This window comes from Macrobrachium rosenbergii, chromosome 33, assembly GCF_040412425.1.
Source record: "Macrobrachium rosenbergii isolate ZJJX-2024 chromosome 33, ASM4041242v1, whole genome shotgun sequence".
In the NCBI taxonomy this organism is placed as follows: domain Eukaryota; kingdom Metazoa; phylum Arthropoda; class Malacostraca; order Decapoda; family Palaemonidae; genus Macrobrachium; species Macrobrachium rosenbergii.
The window spans coordinates 5,662,706-5,681,648 of NC_089773.1; the positions used below are offsets into that span (position 1 = coordinate 5,662,706).

The window sequence follows — 18,943 nt, forward strand, 5'->3', positions numbered from 1 at the left end:
GGGCAGCATAAGAGACAGTGAATCTCCCTTTATAAAAGGGACTTAATGTTGACACACTTTAATGTGGTTCTAGAATGTTGGCACCTGTGTTGATGATCCAAAGACTTCACTCCTTTGAGAGTATGAAGGTCAAAAAGTCTGCCTTCTGCTTTACTTCGGATCATGTCATCAGTATCTCCTTTTAAGTTGCTCCTGTCATCGCTTTGCCTCTCCCTCTCTTATACATCTACTTTGTCAAGTTTGGTAACCTTGGGTTGGAATTTTTTTATTTGGGTGTTTGTTCATTTTATGATTTCAAGCATAGTCTTCCCTTTATTTTATGTGTATAAGATTCTTGACTTTCCAGTAACTTTATGTTAAAGTGAACTGCTTGTCAGTCTTGTGAAACTGCGTATTTCCTGCCATATAAGACACACTTGAGTATGAGATGAGATGCACCTACAATAAGCAGACCACATTTTCCCTGAACTTCATAGCTCACCCCTCAGTCAGGTTTAGGTCCAAGACTGTAGGCTACTGGATTTTCTCCTAGCAAACAACTCGAGGATAAATGTAGCTAACCTTATGAATACCAGTAGGCATTCCCTGGTTAACAGCATTAATAACCTGCCTAATGGGGCGGTTAACCGGATATCAGTGCCACTAACCAGAGATCAGCAACGAAAATCCAGTTAACGGCGTCGCTAGACAAGCGCCATAAAACCGGATCGTCATGAACCGATACCGCCGGTAAGCGGGCACTGCCTGTATATCCATGTAAGTTTACCAAGCATTGCTAGTCATGCCACCACTTTCTTGATACTGGCTACAGCTTCAGCATATAGCTATTATTGACATTACTGTTTTCCTGATATCAGCAAGGCTATCAGTGACATCATGTTTCATCAGAGTATAGTGTTAGTGTGTAGTCATGAAGAACTCTGTCAAGAATGTAAACATTCCAGCGCCACCAGGTGGGAAACAGGTGATTACAGAGACAGTCCTTGCATGGTAGCCAAGCGTTATTTTGTTTCATTTTGAATGTAGATTGCACCTATTGGGGTGAAAATAGAAGCTAACTTTTAACAGTAGGTAAGCATCCAAGTAATTAATTTTATCATAAAAATTTTACATTTTTTTGTAAATTAACAAAGCTAGATTAAAATGCAGCTTACTGCACTTACACGCAGTCCCCAGTTTACGAAGGGGGTTCTGTTCCGACGCCACGTCATAAGCCGAAAATCGTCGTAACCCGAAATAATGCAACTTTCAATAAATGTGTGATAGTTCAATAACCTACAGCAGAAAAAGTTGTTTCTCTATTTGGTGGTTTATGTCAGTACTTGCTGTTGTTTATATCAGTGTTTTGCATGAAATAGTAAGTGGTTGCTAATTATGAAAAATGATAATGAATTATTGGATTAGTGATAAGTTTAGTAAGCCTGGTTGAATGTCAGACAAGTCACATATAGCTATTGAATGTGGGCTTCTCAGCCATAATAAGCGTAGTCTCGTATAATCTACCAAAATTAAGCATAGCCTAGTGTGATCTGTTGAATCTGCAACTCACAATAAATAAGATATGAGATGAAAACATGAGGATAAAATTTTTAAGGCTGCATGATACATGAGATCAGATGATACACAAGAGTATAAGGTAGATTGGTAAACGTAACCCTTGGGCCTACCCAAACCAAACCCAGCTGGGGGTTAGTACTGCCAGTGCACCTCACGTAGTGCACTTTAGGCATTGTTTAAGGTTCTTCGCAGCGTCCTTTCGACTCCTAGCTGTAACCCCTTTCTCTCCTTTTCTTGTACCTCCATTCATATTTTCTTTCTTCCGTCTTACTTTCCACCCTCTCCTAACAGTTGACTCGTAGTGCAGCTGTGAGGTTGTCCACCTGTTACACCTTTCAAACCTCTTACTCTCAATTTTCCTCTCAGCTTGAATGACCTCATAGGTCCCAGCGCTTGGCCTTTGGCCTAAACTCTACATTCTGTTCTGTTTCTAATCATCTGGGTATTAGACGCAGGGTGATTTCTTGATGAATTTTTTGGGAAAAAAAGTGTCTTCCATATGGCAGGATATACAATATGTATAGTGACTTCACACAGCTTCACACATTCATATGTATTCATTGCATTTTGTTATGAATTATCTTCAAAATGTTGCTGCTGTTTATGTTTGCTTGATTATGTTAATTGGACTCTTTCACTTGCTTAATCATTTGTGAGAATGTATTTATATAATTTTCTTTATCTTCAAGTACAGTATTTTAAATTTTTCAGCTCGTACATAAATACCAAAATAAGCTCTTCAGATGTTGTGTTTCAGTTTATGCATTTGCAAATACAATACATATTGATTATTAAAGAAACCTGATACATACAGGATTTCTTTTGTGATCTCTGATAATTTATATTGCTTTTACCATAAACCTCTGACATTTCACAGTGGTGACAATTTAGCACACTTCTTGGATTAGTCTTTTTTTTTTTTTTTTACCCTAAACCTTACATGAGTAAAAGAAACTGTGCTAATACATAAGTAATGAAAACCAATTCTACCATGATAGTTTATTAATGTTTGCCAGTACTTTATGTGATATAAACAACGCTACTATTCTGTTAATTTTATTAATTTTTTCCAGTACTTTCTGTGATATAAACAACGCTAGTATTCTGTTAATGGATAAGCAAAGTATTTACTACCCAGTCTGTTACCTTTGTCTAGTTCTTCGTTTTGAGTCTTTATTGACACGTATTCTTGAGAATTATACTTCTTAATTATCTTTTATTTGAGGCATTTATTTTTTCCATGCAGTGCAATAATGTATACTACGTTATAATGCTTTGCATGTACTGTACAGGCAGTCCCCAGTTTACGGTGGTGGGTTTCGTCCCCGGTGGCGCGCTGTAACCCAAAAAACACTGTAAACGGAACATCATAATAATAATGGGAATAAATGGCGCTTACAGCACCATAAACTCCATAAAACCAGGTTATGGCACCGTAGAACTGGGTACGGCGCCGTAAAATCAGGTTAACGGCACCTTGAGCCACGTGCGGTGAAGTCAGAATGCCGTAAACCAAGACTGCCGTAACCCGGGGACTGCCTGTATTAGTTATATTGCCAAATTATGAGATCTTTCATAACAGAGCAGATTGAATGATAAAAATTTGACAAGCAAACCCATAAATTTTCTGCAAGGTCAAAGGCAGTTAAGAAGAGCATGTAGATTGGGGGAGAAGTTTAACTGATGGAGTTATAATTTAATTAAATTTATTTTTTTATATTTTATGATAGTTTCTAGCTATTTTTGAAGTGTTTATAATTATTCCTTAGTTTCTAGCTATTTTTGAACAGCATTTACAATTGTTCGGTATCTCTACAGTCTTTACTTCGTGTGTGCCTTGTTGGCGTGGAATGTGTCTCAGCACTAGCAGTAGACCAAATTCTTCAGATGAATCTTCTTCAGGCTGGAGTCATTTGGCACCTCTTGCTCTTTCTCTTTGCCTACGACTTCACTCTAGATGAAGGCGGAGTTAGTAAATCGGAGGACTCAAACCAACAGGTAATTTATGACATAAGGATGATGGGATCTTTGCTAGATAGTGACCCCCAAGGGTTTTAACCCAATATTTATCCACCTTTGCGACATGTTTAGTACAAGCCCATTAGGGTTACTGTAAAATCAAAAGATTGTAAATATCATGAAGATTATGACCCCCAAGAAATATTAGTCATAGATGATGACCCTTGAAAACCCTTGGGGGTCACTATCTAGGAAAGATCCCTGTAAATATTATAAGGACAATGACCCCTAGGAAATATCAGTCATAGATAACAACCCCAAAATCACCCAGGCGTCACTATCTAGGAAAGATCCTGTAAATATCATAAAGATAATGACCCCAAGAAATATTAGTCCTAGATAACGACCCCCAAAAACATTGGGTGTCACTGTAGGAAAGCTTCAGATTATATACTTGTGTTGCTTCAAGGTTTGCAAGTTCAATTAAGTAAGTTTGTTATATACCATTACAGAAGTATTTGTGTATCCAGTAAGGTGTTTTGTCGCAACAATAACACCTTGGTCCATTGGCTGAGTGTCAACTTGGAGATTCAGCAAAAGGCTTTGCATTGATGAGAAGATGTATGGTATTCTGGTGTTGGCTGGTCACATCCAGATGATAAAGATTGATAGGATGTTGAGAAATTGGTGTATGACAGTATGAAAGCACAAAGGGATTTAAGAAGAACAAGAGAAGTGCAAAATAGAGATGATTGCTGCATTTTGTGTGGTAATGTCAGTGTTCTGTTTCAGAGCATTCTGTGTAGTATGTGAGATGGTTGATGATTTGGAAGGTTGTGACTCTTGGAATTTGTCCTTGATTCAGCATTTGAATAATAGATGTGTTAATGTTTTTTTTTTTTCCCTCTTTAGTCACCCCCAGTAGGCCATTTTTAGTTTTCTGTAAAAGAAAACTATTGTGGCAGCTTTTTCTGTCTGCCCTCAGATCTTAAAAAGTACTGAGGCTAGAGGGCTACAAATTGGTATGTTGATCATCCACATTCTAATCATCAAACATACCAAATTGCAGCCATCTAGCCTCAGTAATTTTCATTTTATTTAAACTTAAAGTTAGCCATAAATGTGCATCTAGCAACGATATAGGACAGGTCACCACCAGGCAGTGGTTAAAGTGTCATGGGCCGCAGCTCATACAGCATTATGCCAAGACCACCGAAAGATAGATCTATTTTCGGTGGCCTTGATTATACGCTGTACAGAAAACTCGATTGCGCCAAAGAACTTCGGCACATTTTTTACTTGTTTTATAACTTAGGAAGTATTTATCCTAGTGCCATAGTACTTTTGTGATCTAATGGCTTTTTCAGTCTAAATTTGGCTCCTTTTTTTTTTGCAGGAAATGTGTAATAGATTAGCTAAGTTGGCTCTTCGAGCTAGTGGTCGCTTGGGTGGTTTATACAGAGATGATGATGAAGCCACCCCTGTAAATACTGTCATTCAAGGTGTGCTGCAGAAGCTGCTGACTTCTTACGTAGTATCACTAATACCAGAAAGGACACCTGAGGAAGTAAGTAATCAGAAAATTATTGTACTTTTATTTAAATGGAAAATGTACTTAAGGAATTTTAATGTCTTTATTTTATTCAAAATGGAGTATCACAATGAACTCCGTTCAGTTCATATTCTTCCTTGTACATACTTCCTTAAGCCATGATAAAACAGAACTTTGTGCAAGGTAGTTTATATCTCTAGGCTGACCTAGAGACACACCCTTTGGTGATCCACCATTTGGTTTTTGACTCCACGTACAATTTGTGATACATTAAGGGAATTATTATTCAGTTACTGTACGTGGATTTATTTCTTCCATCCAAAAGCCTTATTCTGTAAACCCTTCCATTTTATTCACAGATCTTTTACTGTAAACCCTGATGAAGACCAATTGTTGTTGCTGGACATAAGAAACTAAGTCTGCCTTAGCCTTTCTGTTTAAATGAATTCCATTCACATAGCTATGAATTGCATATAGGCATTCCCTGGTTTATGGCAGAGGTTCCATTCCCGGCAGCCCACTGTAAGCGGAAAATTGCCATAAACCAGAGCATCGTAATTATAATGGGAATAAATAGTGCTTACAGCCCATTACGGCACTTGGCTCACAGCGTCGTAAGCGATTTTATGGCACCATAACCTGTTTTTGCGGCGCCATAACTCGGCTTTACGGTGCTGTAGCACCATTTATTCTCATTATTATTATTATTATGATGATGTTCTAGTTTACAGCATTTTTTGGGTTACAGTGCGCCACTGGGAACGGAACCCCCTTCATAACCTGGGGACTGCCTGTATTTGAATTCAGTGGGACAGTAGAATGCACACAGTGCACCAACCAAAACAAAGCCTGAAATTGTGATAGTGGGGTCTTATTATTTTTCTAAATTTTGCTTGTTAAAATTGGGGTGTGTCTTCAGTGCTGGGAAATCCAGTAACTCACATTGAATCAGATAGGAACTGAATGTCCACAAGTTTTTACCCTTCTGCACCATCAATACTCTTGCCTCTTGCCCTGGTATTCAGCACTGCCAGATATATATTGTATATGCAAAAAAACTATCTTATAAGCCAGTACATGTGGCTATTATTGATAATTACCGTATATTGGCGTTATGCTGTATAAGCATAAAACAATCATCGTCTTGTAACAAATGGCCATTCATTTTATGTGTCATTAACTAGTTTGTAAACAATCTTTTCAATAAATGATGATAGGAATTTTATGCATATCAGGGTTCATGTTTAAATCATCAGTTTTGTTTGTTATTGACATATAAGTAAGGTGTAGTAGACAACCTTCATGAGAAATGACTTGATTTCTCTATTTTTTTATGGCCTGGGCCATATGAACATGAAAATACTTTAGTTTGATCTTTTAAAGGTTCTCAAGCTCTTGACAAGCAATGTGGAAACTCCGTATTTAATATGGGACAATGGAACTCGAACACAGCTCTTGGACTTCTTGAATGTGAATCAGCAGTCTCATGTGCGAACGGGACAGTCAGATCCAGAGTATGGGGCTGCCTTTGAATTTGATGCCCATAAAGATGAACTGGTCATTGGAGGAGTCTTCATTCGAATTTACAACGAACAGCCAACATTCCCTATTCAGGTAATTTTCGTGGTTGTTTGCACTTTCTTGAAATTTACCGGTGAAATATTTTGCCGTACGTTGGTATTTTTGAATTTCTTATTTTCTTTGAATGTGGAGATTTTGAAATGTACATTTAGACCAGGGGTGGGGAATCTTTTTCTGCATGAAGTCCACATTGAAATTCATCGTCCCTCATAGATGCTGTATTCAATAGGCGACTGGTTTTTCGTTATTGTAAACCTTTTGTAAATACATATTACATAATCTAATAGAAAGACAGGAGTAAAAAACTTAATATGACAAATAGTTTATTTTGCTTTTACACAAATTAGTGAGATTTTGAGATAGCTTCTTTTAAGACAGCATTTTGATATTGGGCTCTAACATAGTGTTTTTCAATTTTGATTGGTATGCAAGGGCTTTTTAGTAATTAATATTTACCTCTGAAAGCTGCAGGAGGCCGCATTTGATGGCCCAGAAGGCCGCAGGTTCCCAACCCCTGATTTAGACTAAGTACAGCTCTCATCAAGGAACATCACTCTGTCCACTGAAGCTTGGCATTTGCTACCTTCTACACTTAAAATACTTCTAATCAGTCAATTCTTGCATCACCCATTTGGATGCATTCCCTCAGTTCATCCGAACATCTCCCATTTTTCCCCCGTCACTGTTAAACATGTTTCCGTAACTTTACCCATATGCCTGCCCTCAGCAATTCATCCTGGTACTTCTTACACCATTTTTCTTTCTTTCCTAAATACCTAATTAACTTTCACTATGACCTTTTTGCTCTAATTTCTTGGTTCAGATGGCTTGCACTGCCTCATCATCATAAACATTGTTTTGTCTGCTTTCCCCCTGTTGGGGTTATACGTGAAATGAGTTCTCTCGACCTTTCTGTCTCTTACGCTTTCCTCTTGAACTCCCATTAGGCCTGTGTATTGATCAGCGTTCTTCTCCCATGATTTCTTGGGTCTTCCTACAGGGCTTTGGAAATCTCTACTTGTTTCTCTTGATTTTTATCACTTTTCGAAAGGGTCGTGGTCTCTCCCTCATTGTGTCTTACTTGTCCCAGTGGCCTCTCAATTCAAAAATATTGTACATGTTCTCTGATTATTTCTGACAATTTCAAAGGGAAAGCATTAACGTTAAATTGTTGGCTCGAACAGTTACCCCATTCGGCAACACCTGGTATGTTGAGTTCTAGGCCTCATTCCTGTTCATGAACTATAACCAATGAGTTATTATCCTGATGAGGCTTGTGAGGTTACAGACAACAGGGATAGAGGGTATAATGTGCTATTTATTTATTCACACCTTGGCTAGAAGACAAGGCAGTAAGTTAGCACAACCATAGCAGAATAGGACATACTAACAGTGCGTTGTGGCTATTTGCTTCTTAGAACTGACAAGGCCATTGTCCCAGATGGCAACATGAAAGAATTACTTATTTACAAAATAAAGCAATAAAGGATATTCTAGCTGAAGGTAATAACTTTTCAGTTAATAGTATCATTCTCTTCTTAAAGAAAATTAAATTAATAAAATATAATTTTTCCCCCCCTCCTTTTTTTTGCCTCTCCCTTTTTTTTCTCTTTTTTCCCCTTGAATTTTTATTTTAATTTTTTCTCCTTTTTGTTATTTATTTATTTATTTAATTTCTTATGTATTCTTCCCCCCCCTTTTTTTCCAGCCCGAGAAGAACCCTAAAAGGGTTCAGAGGTCTGGTTAAACAAATCATTTATAATAACTAACTAACTGAAAATGTGTTTTTAAATGTATTCACATCTCACAGCCATTATAGTAAAAAAAATTTGTAAGTAAATCAGTTCTTTGAGTGGTAAATTTTAATGACAATGAAAAGAGAAGAGAGATTTTTCATTCATTTTTAAATATATTGTACCTTTTTTTTCATTATTGGCTCAATACAGAATCCAAAGGAGCTGACTCAGGAGTTACTCCAGTACATAGGGGGAGAAACCCAGTACGTGCATTCGTTGCTTTCCATCTCATCAGCGTCAGTCTCCCACCCAAGGCTTGCACGTGTTGGTGATGCACTAAGAGCGCTTGTCAATGTAATAAAAAATAATCCCGGTAAGTATAATTGTTAATCGTTTTCTTCTGTGGCTGTTTAAAAGGCTTTTCATTGTTTATTCAGTATACTTTTTTTTATTAATTTTCCTTTTCATTCAGATTTGTTTTAAAATGAAGGATTATACAAGTTATTTTATTGCTGTTGTCAAGTTGTATTGATTTTTGTGTAAGGCATGTACTTACTCTTAATTTGAATCACGGCTTACAGGAAGTAAAGCATCATACCTTAGAGGGGATCGGATATCAGGTATTATAGAGTGCTTTTTCACCAGTACTGTATTTCTTAGCCGTAGTAGCATGATGGTGGTAAAGTGCTTAAAAACCAGTTGAGTAATCATTAAGTGTCCCGTGAGATCTAAATAGATATCTAGATGATTTTAGAAAATGTATAATACCAGTTTTTTTATTTTGAGAGTCCATCAAATATTTATAATGGGAATCTGTAAACCCAGTGTTATAGTGCAGTCCACACCACCTGACACCAAAAGCAAGTCTGAGTCCATGGTGTTCAAGACAGAGTTCATTCTCAGGACTGATCATCTAAATTTGCGTGTCAGTGGTCACCGTACATTCAGTTTCTGGGTTCTGGATTTACACTATAGTCAGTGAAGGTGCCATTATACTCAGCCTTACTAAAGAGTTGGGAATGTTAATGAAAATTCAGAATTAATCCTGAGAAGCCTTACCAGCCAAGGAATGGTTGTCTCTTCTAGGACTCATGTCCTTGCTTGAGAATTTTCCCCCTTTTCCAAATGAGACCAGTTCTGTTTCACTGGAAGGAGTGATGTGACAGGCCTTAATCCCAGTGTTCTCATAGTCCAAAGTCCATCAGTTATTAAAGAATATAAGTTGGAAGAATGGACCATCACCCCTGACAGAAATCCCTTTAGTGTTAGGAGCCCAGACGTGATATTATACTCAGATGCATTAGGATGAGGGTTGGGTGCTGTTCTTGGGAACCTGAATGTGTCATTTCATGTTCAGTGAAGGAATAAGGTTGGTTGAAAGAGTCACTTCAAGCAGGAGATTTAGTCCCTGAGAAGAAAGTAACAAGCTTCCCAGGCAATACAACAATTCTTGCATATCTGAGGAAGCAGGGGAGGACCAAGTTCCTCAGAGCCCAAGAACAGACTTTTGTACAACAGTTTGTTCCAGACAAGAACATTTTGGCAGGTCAGTTGAGCAGGAAGGGCCAGATCTCATTCATGGAATGGGTGCTACACCTTTAAGTTTGTCAGGACCTGTGGAAACAGTAGGGGTAGCTAAATATTGGTCTTTCTGTCTGCAACAACAAACTGATGTATTGCTTTCCCTGCCAAGAACCTTAAGTGTCGGCAGTGAATGCAATGCTGACTGGCTGGTCCAACCTAGACTTTGGCATGTACTCTTCAGTAGCAAGTTCTAACACCTGGATTTCAATATTGACGTGGTGAAGAAAGGGAGCCACTTGACAATATTTACTGATAGAGAATTTGTTGTTGTCTTAAGCATTATATAACAGTACAGCCCCAAGCTCTGAAGAAATCCTGTTTGCCATAATAAGCACATTTCAACCAGTGCAGAGATATTTATAGTAAGTGTTGTAAATCAAATATATTGAAACAGCACACTGTGTACCCAGGTGAAAGGAACTTGCCATCATTTTAGCATTTTTAAAGCCAGGTAAAGATAATCTTAAACTGCCAGTGACCTCTGTATTGCACTGAAATCATGTTTATGTAAGCTGTGGAAAACATGGCTGACACAAAACTTATTTGGTTCTTTAAGAAGAAAAGTATGTTGTCACCTGCATAATATGGTATATACACATATATTTTTAAGCCTTTGCTTCCAGACAACATCAGGTGACCATATATTTTTACCTGGAAAAGTATATGTTACTACCTGGAAATATGAAATTCTTAAGTTTTACATTATGCTGTACTCAGCAGAGAATTGCCATAATTTGTTTGGCCATTCAGAGTTTGTCACTCACTTTTTGCAGTCACTCATTGCAGAGGTTAGGTATCGATCAGTCTTTCCTTTACGTCTGAGGTTATCGGTAAGACACAAGCGTCAGGCAACGGTGATCATGTCACTGATCTTTTGATGCTATTCCAGCCTTTCTGTTTGACAGTTCTAAGGCCCTTTTTGTTAATCGTGGGAGAGAAGTTCAGCATTACCTTAAAGGGACATAACATTTAGAAAGAATATGCTACTCCTTTCAACTAAACTTATGAAAGGATATGCTGAGAAGGATGTGGTGTTGACTTGGCTGCAACCGGTTATCCTATTGGGATATTCTGGTGTCTCTGAAGAAGCCTCACAGGTGAGAGTGACTGTTCGTGAGGTCAGGCAAATTTCTATTTTGCCTGCCTTCCAAAGAAATGTTGAGATTTCAGCACTCCTTAAAGTAGGTACTTTGAGAAGTCATTCCACTTTCATAATTAATTCTTGAGATTTTATGCATAAGGGAATAGGGATTTATATTGGGGCTGTTGGTGGTAACAGTTCATATTATTTCTCCAACAGATACTGTGTCCTCTTCTTTCTGTTCCTCCATTTTAACTGAGCCTTGATCATTACAGAGTGCCATCAATGCACCCCACAGGGTGCACTGTAGGCATTACTAAAGGTTCTTTGCAGCGTGCATTTGGCCCCTAGCTGCAAACCCTTTCACTCCTTTTACTGTACTTCCATTCCTGTTATCTTTCTTTCATCTTGCTGTCCATCCTCTCCTAACAATTATTTCATAGTGCAACTGCAAGGTTTTCCTCCTGTTACACCTTTCGAACCTACCTACTGTCAATATCCTTTCAAGCGCTGAATGACCTCATAGGTCCCATTGTTTGGCCTTTGGCCTAAACTCTATATTCCATTCCATTCCATCCCAGATTGTTGTTTCTCTCTGAATTTTATTTAACAAGTTACTCAAGTGCAAATTATTATCATACAGGGTGTTAGTATGCATGTAGGATCATTTGAGATTGCTATCAGACATTTAGTTCCTTGCCTTTTTTTGCTCCAAAGTACTCCTCAAACCCATTGTGTTTTGCGGTAACTGGTGATCTTATCTTTTGTCTTCCCATGTATAGAAATTCAGGTCATGATTGATGTCTTTATCAGGAAATTTTGTGCACAACCTATTGATCATAATGACATGGCCTCTTCGTCATTCCTTCGTTCTGCCTTTGCTCAAGGTTCAGAAACAAGAAAGAGGTTGGTAATTCCTTCAGTCAATGGCTCAAGGGTTTATGTGTACATGCAGTCACTCAGTTGTTGGTTTTCTAAACAATCTACCATCTTTAAGACTCCAGAAGTTAAGTGTCTGGGGAAATTTGACGCTGCGCATTAAAGCTAATTATGAATTATTTTTCTGTATGAAAAGTCTGTTCTTATACTAACTACTTCGATTTCTTTTCTTCTGTGTAACACACACATAACAATGATTATGCAAATCATTGTGTGCCATCCTTATTTTTTAAAATTTCCAGATAAATTTGTATTGTCTAAAACAAAACTCTACCACTATCATGCTTTGAAAATTTGATGATACTGCAGTATGTAACAAATATTAAACAATCCCAGAAGGTGTTGCATTAACTCGACGCTTTAGGAAGTGGGTGAGTGAAGTTTTTAGTGCTTCTCAAGTATTATGCTTTATGTAATTACACTTGCTTATAAAGCTTATTTGTTTTATTACCTGCGTACTTTATTGTTTGTATATTATATACCTGAACATTTCATTTACTATGACCTTTGTTAGTTGTGACTGCTGTTGTTAAACGTTTATTTAGAAAATCAGTTGTTAATGTACTCATTTTACAATTTACATTCTTATTGCTATTTGACATTTTAAGCAGTATTGTGAATAGTAGGTAAGCTGTAGAAAAGATTGAAAAATAAGCGTTGTGGTTGTGATGAATATAAGAGCTAAATATGGTATTGTATGTTGTACTCAAGTTGCTGGTTTTGGATGTGTAGAGTGTGATTTGGATTTTTCCAAAAGAAATTTCAAGTTTTAAAGTTTCATATCTATTAATATGTAATTTTTACTTCAGTTTTACATTCCATGTCATTTGTAGAACAATTCGTAGTCAACCTCTGCGGGGAAAAGGTTATGTAGTTTCTCCCTCCAAGTTGGTGTCTGGGTAGTCTCAGATGAACTGGTTCTCTGAGCCTCTAGACTGATTGGACAGTACAGGCAATCCCAGTGTATGGCTTGTCTTGGTTTACGGCGTTCCTTCAGACTTTACGGTGCTTGGCAATTTCGCCATGTACCTGATTTTTCGATGCTGTTACCTGGCTTATGGCCCCATAACCCGGTTTTATGGCATCGTAAGTGCTATTTATTCCCATTATAATTAGTGTTCTTGTTTACGGCAACCTTTGGCTTAGGGCGCACTGCCAGGAACAGAACCCCCACCATAAACTGGGGAGTGCCTGTACTGTAGACCCTTGATATATTGGGCTGTGCACGTCGTTTGCGTGATTCCCATTCTTTTGAATATATCTCTTGAGTTAATTGTAATATCAGAGCTGGTGTCTGAAGAAAAGAAAGGATATTGAGCAATTGGATCTTGGAATAAAAGATGCAAATGGTGAGATGTTGTCCCAAGAGGGGCAGTCTCATGGCAATAACTACAGGCAGTCCCGGGGTTCTGTTCCAACACCGCGACATAAGTGGATAAACAGCATAAGTCAAAACCTTGTCGAAAGTTGTAAGAAAACCTTACTTTTAATCCTATGGGTGTCTTCAAAATGACGTAACTTGCATTTTGATTGAGCTTTTCATCATAAAATCTCCAAATTTTGACCATTCTGCCATTTTGGAGCCACATTAAAGTTCCAGTCTTCTGTCGGACTGGCGACGTAAACCTGGAACATACGCTGTAACCTGGGAAATCATTTTTGATGAATATATTTGAAGAGCAACATAACCTCAGAATGGCGTAAGCCGAGTCCAACACAACCTGGGGACTGCCTGTACACATATTTGGAAGAGTTTCGGAATGAAAAGAACAGAAAGTCACAAAGTCACTTCTTAGTAATGAAGAGTATAAGAGGTTAATGCTAATTCGACTAAGATTGGGGAAGTTACTCTTCGTAGATGTAAGTTTTTTCAGTCCCCGAAAGATGGGGCTGGCATTTGTAACAAGCTCATTTCCCACATCTGAACTGCCTATGTTTGATCAGTCCAAACAGTATAGTATAGCCCACCACCTTAGTAAGAAAAATTCCAGTCCAGTTTATCACTCCTTGTTAGTCTTATAAACTTTTAGGTACTATACAATTTATCTCCAGAAAGCTCATTTGGCTCCACCAGATCCTGGCTATTATTTATCAGTCCTATGCAGGCAGCAGCTGCAGAAGATCTCTTATCATTATGGTAAATGTTCTTACATCAGCTTTTTCACTAAGGTGTTCTTTCCATTCTTCTTTGTCGTGTTCTCTTTCTGTCTGGACTCCCATCAGTTCTAGGCATTTGCCTGTCTCCTATTTCTGTGATTGCCTGGACTTTCCTACAGGTCTTTGTTCTGTGACATCCAGTCCTGTGGCTTTTCTGACTGACTGTTCTTCATCAGTATGAAACAGCTCTTGGGGATCCTCTTTTCTGTACTTAAGTGGTGTCTTCTGTTCTGTGATGAACAGTGAAGGGTTCAGCACTGATCCTTGATGGACACCAACATTTATCTCAGATCATCTGGTACTCCTGTCAGCATTTTCACAAGATAAGCTATTCAGGCTAATTTTACATTTAGTAATTACTTTACAGTAATTGGCAACCTCCCAACCCCTTAGTTCATTGCAGCTGGTCAGTTCAACACCAATGGGGAGCCAGTCTGCCACAACAGGACTGGTGGAGCCTAGATTCATGAACTTGGAGATGGATCCAAAAGTTTTCTTCTGTTTGCACAGAAGCAGGATAAGGCCAAGGTAATGGTTTGTATTTGAAAAATGAGTAGTTCCAAGAAATTTTTATTTATCATGTTCATTGAATTGTAATTATTTGATGTGAATCTTACTTATTGTTGAAGATGGCTATTCTTTGGCACCCGATGGCACCGAAATATAGCTATCTTTAACAGTAGGTAAATGCCCAAAAAATAAATTCTATTATGAAAATGGATATTATGTTTCAGGTGTTGAAATGCAGTGTATAGGTCACTTCAAGCTCTTGTTTTCACTGCTGCGTTTAGAAGGCTGTGTGTCAGTGCAACAGAGTGTTTTAGCAGTGATTGAAGGGGTCACAGGAAATGCTGACTGTGTCAGTGATATTGCTGGCTCTGAGGTAATTGTTTATTCTGTTATTATTGTAAGGGTACACAAGGTTTGCTTTCTAAATTGATATTATTGTAAGGGCACACAAGATTTGCTTTATAAATTGATATTAATGTAAGGGCACACAAGCTTTGCTTTCTAAATTGATATTATTGCAAGGGCACACACAAGATTTGCTTTCTAAATGATTTGTCTGCACATGATCAAAACACAGCACTTGGACATGGAAAGAACTTGAGAAACTTAATCACCAAACATGAAATTTCTTAGTTCTATGCGTCTTTATATAGACAAAGAATGCACCTCCATCAAGTTAGGCGTTATGTTTTGTTAGACACATGGTGTATGTCTCTTTGTAATACACATCACTTCTTTTCAATCAATTAACTCCCAATCTGGTTATGGTTACATCCCATTCATAAATAACTTTTAGGTTATGTTAGGCTTACAGTGATGGGTCTGTGGAGGATGGAGGATGGTTAGAGAGGAAAGATGAGGGTTTCCATTCTACTATTATTTTAAAGCTGCCCAAGGGTAAGTTGTTAGTGAAATTCTTGTTGTAATGAACCTGGAGGGAAGAACCAAAAATGTTGTTCATAACAAAATGTTTCAGTTGTATTACTGATAGAATTTAGGTTGGATTAACAATCATAGTCAGCATTTCACTGAAGTCAGTGAACTTTTATCACAATTTTATTTACAAATATCGAATTTCCATATTCTTGTTTGTGCCGGATACCTCTGCTGGCTACTGATGAAAGGGTGGTTTGAATTTTTATAACCATTTACTATTTATATTGATGGTTCTCTGTTTTTTTTGCAGGTTTTGGTCTACCTGATGTTAGCACTGCATTCTCCAGCACTGGTACCTGATCGTATGATGTCCCTCAACATATTACACGCGCTAATGTCAAACACCAAAATTGTCAAAGAAGCCCTTAATAAAGGTAAAGCTAGTATTCTTAATTACATCAATATTCTGTTAAATCAACTCTTATCTCGCTCGGTTACTTCCAGTGCATCACCGACTTACGGTGGATTATCTTACGGTGCTCTTTCAGCGCTGTTAACGGTGTTTTACAGCGCCATCACTTGAACATGCATCAAGTTATAGTGCCATAAACACCATTGATGGTGCCAACGGCAAGAATAGGCATCAAGCGCCGATAATGCCGAAACACCAACTTACGGTGGAAATCAACGGATCTCCTGCCATAAGTTGAGGACTTACTTGTGTGTTTGAGCTTTACATTGGCATATTTTTTTTTGCCGTAAATGATCAGCAAAGAATATCAGTGATGTGTGGAATGAACCGAAAGCAGTTTTTCGTATATGTAAATCATGTTACTATTACTCCTCTATTTTCAATTGTATAAATAGCAAAAGAGTAAGTAGTCTTGCATTAGACTGTCTTAGGTTTGTGTTCCTTGTGGTCAGGCTGTATTTTTCTAAACGTAAATCATTTTTATCTAGAATTTCGCCAATCATCTATAGAGGAATTGTTGTAAGTTTTTTTTTAGGTTCAAAAAGCCTTGAACTGATTCAGAAACTATGTAGGATATTGTATAGCTGCTTTTTTTCATTGATTGTTGAACTCCAGAACCAAGATTAGATTTGCTAGAACTGTCCAAATCATTACCCTTGTTAAAATGTGCTAATGAATGATGTCACAGTTCTGTGAGGCTACCGTCTCAAGTTCCCTCCATTTATTATTAGGAACATCATTGGTTTTCTCTTGTCACATTCTACATCAGTCTAACCTTCAGTCCCCCAGCCCGAGAAGAACCCTAATAGAGTTCAGAGGTCTGGTTAAACAAATCATTTATAACTAACTAACTAACCTTCAGTTGTTATGCACATTAACAATAGTTTTTCCAAGACACTGTTATCCTGAATGGTTTAATAAGTAACTCAGATGAATAAAAGATTTTTTAATACTAAAAGCTCATCCATCACACACCATCAGCAGAATATGTACAGCAAAGGTTTTTAAAGTTTTTTATTTTTGAGGTTTTTGCAGCAATATGTGGAATAATGTAGATGATGTAGTTTTTTTTTAGATTTATTATTTTGCATATTAGTCACCTATGTATCATCTAAGCATTTCAGGTAGTGTACCAAGCGTTAGATTATGGTACCCAAAAGAAATTCTTATTTGTATCATTGTTCTTTGTAATATATGCATAAATATTTTGCTGTTATACTTAATTCCATAACTGTAAAAGTGTTTTCCCTCTATCTGTAGGTGCTGTTATGTATCTTCTCAACATATTCTGTTCCTCTGATGATGGTGACGTTCGAGAAAAGACCTCGGAACTGATGGGCAAGATGACGTGCGACAAACTAGTTGGTCCCAAAGTCCGGCTCATCTTGAACAAGATTCTCCCTGGTGCCCTGGTAGACCAGATGAGAGATTCCCCATCCACAGCTGTTCACATGTACGAAGCACAGCATGAAAACCCTGAGTTGATATGGACAGATGAGTCAAGACAAAAGGTTTCTGCAACTGTTGAGAGATTAGTTGAAGAGTAAGTTGTCTTTTAGTTTCTGTAAAAGAAAACTGTTGTGCCAGCTTTGTCTGCCCTTCCGCACTTTTTCTGTCCGCCCTCAGATCTTATAAACTACTGAGGCTAGAGGGCTGCAGATTGGTATGTTGATCATCCATCCTCCAATCATCAAACATACCAAATCGCAGCCCTCTAGCCTCAGTAGTTTTTATTTTATTTAAGGTTAAAGTTAGCCATTATCATACATCTAGCAACGATATAGGCCAGGCCACAACCGGGCCATGGTTAAAGTTTCATGGACTGCGGCTTGTACAGCATTATACTGAGACCACCGAAAGATAGATCTATTTTTGGTGGTCTTGATTATACGCTGTAGTGGCTGTACAGAAAACTAGATTGTGCCAAAGTTTCCTGGGAATATTTTGTACTTGTTTATTCTTATTATGTATATCTTAATTGCCAGGGGCAATAAATGAAATAAAAATTTTGTATATCATGCAAGTTCCATTCTTACTAGTAATATCACATATAGGTATAAGTATTATAAATAAATGACAAAATATATGTAATTAAGAACCTGAAAGTGATAAATTAAAACAAATAAAAAGTAGTGTTTGAAAATGGAGTTCATCCTACCAAAGAGAGAGACGTACACTAGTAACAGTTTCCATTTTCTGACTGACATCAAGTTATGCACTGTTTTAAACCTAAGTGCATGCAGTTATTGGCTATTGTAATGAATTGTGATTGGATGCATAAACTTGCAAATGGCTCTCAGATGTATTTTATATTTTATATCAACATGGTCATGATTTTCTCTTTTAGGATTCACCAGCAACAGCGCGAAGATCCCAATGCTGTCTGGAAATTCCCTGAGGACATCACTTTGTCTTCGACCTCTGGAGAAGTTGTTGTTGGGGGAGTGTACCTTCGACTGTTGGTATCCAGTCCCACGTGGGTTTTGCGCAAACCCAAGCAGTTCGTTTCTGACCTGCTAGATGCTCTTCTAGATCTGTTTGCAAAAGGGGGTGGTGAAGTAAGTAGACTATTCAATAGCAGTGGATTGTTCTTTTAAAAATTTCCATTTACCTTCAAGAACCAAAGAGATGAACTTCATTTGCTATAGAGTTGTTTCATCCCATGAAGAGAATGGAGAATATATAGAGAGATTTATTAGTGAGTCTGCATAATGTTCTGTGTTCTTCAAAGCGAATAAGTATAAAATTTTGTGATACTGATACAGCAGTTCATTCATTCTGGCTACTTTACTTTCCATAACAAATAATATTATGAAGATGTGTTGCAGTGACCCTATCCTTCATATTCTCTGTTAGACCTTATATAGTGTGGACATTACAGTACCTGCATTTATGCTTTGCACTGTGGGTGCAACAGCAAGTCCAACATCGGACCATGA

The 18,943-nt window shown here is 37.7% G+C and overlaps 1 protein-coding gene across 2 annotated transcripts in view; it reads left to right on the plus strand.

Moving 5' to 3' along the window:
• Nucleotides 1–18,943, plus strand: part of Rme-8 (receptor mediated endocytosis 8) — a 113,074-nt gene that overhangs the window by 85,007 nt on the left and 9,124 nt on the right. For both annotated transcript variants that reach the window (XM_067133196.1, XM_067133197.1), the window contains 8 exons: nt 3,376–3,555; nt 4,913–5,083; nt 6,452–6,682; nt 8,596–8,758; nt 14,881–15,029; nt 15,843–15,966; nt 17,265–17,547; nt 18,352–18,562. In XM_067133196.1, the coding sequence (XP_066989297.1) occupies nt 3,376–3,555; nt 4,913–5,083; nt 6,452–6,682; nt 8,596–8,758; nt 14,881–15,029; nt 15,843–15,966; nt 17,265–17,547; nt 18,352–18,562 (1,512 nt within the window). The remainder of the gene's footprint in view (nt 1–3,375; nt 3,556–4,912; nt 5,084–6,451; nt 6,683–8,595; nt 8,759–14,880; nt 15,030–15,842; nt 15,967–17,264; nt 17,548–18,351; nt 18,563–18,943) is intronic.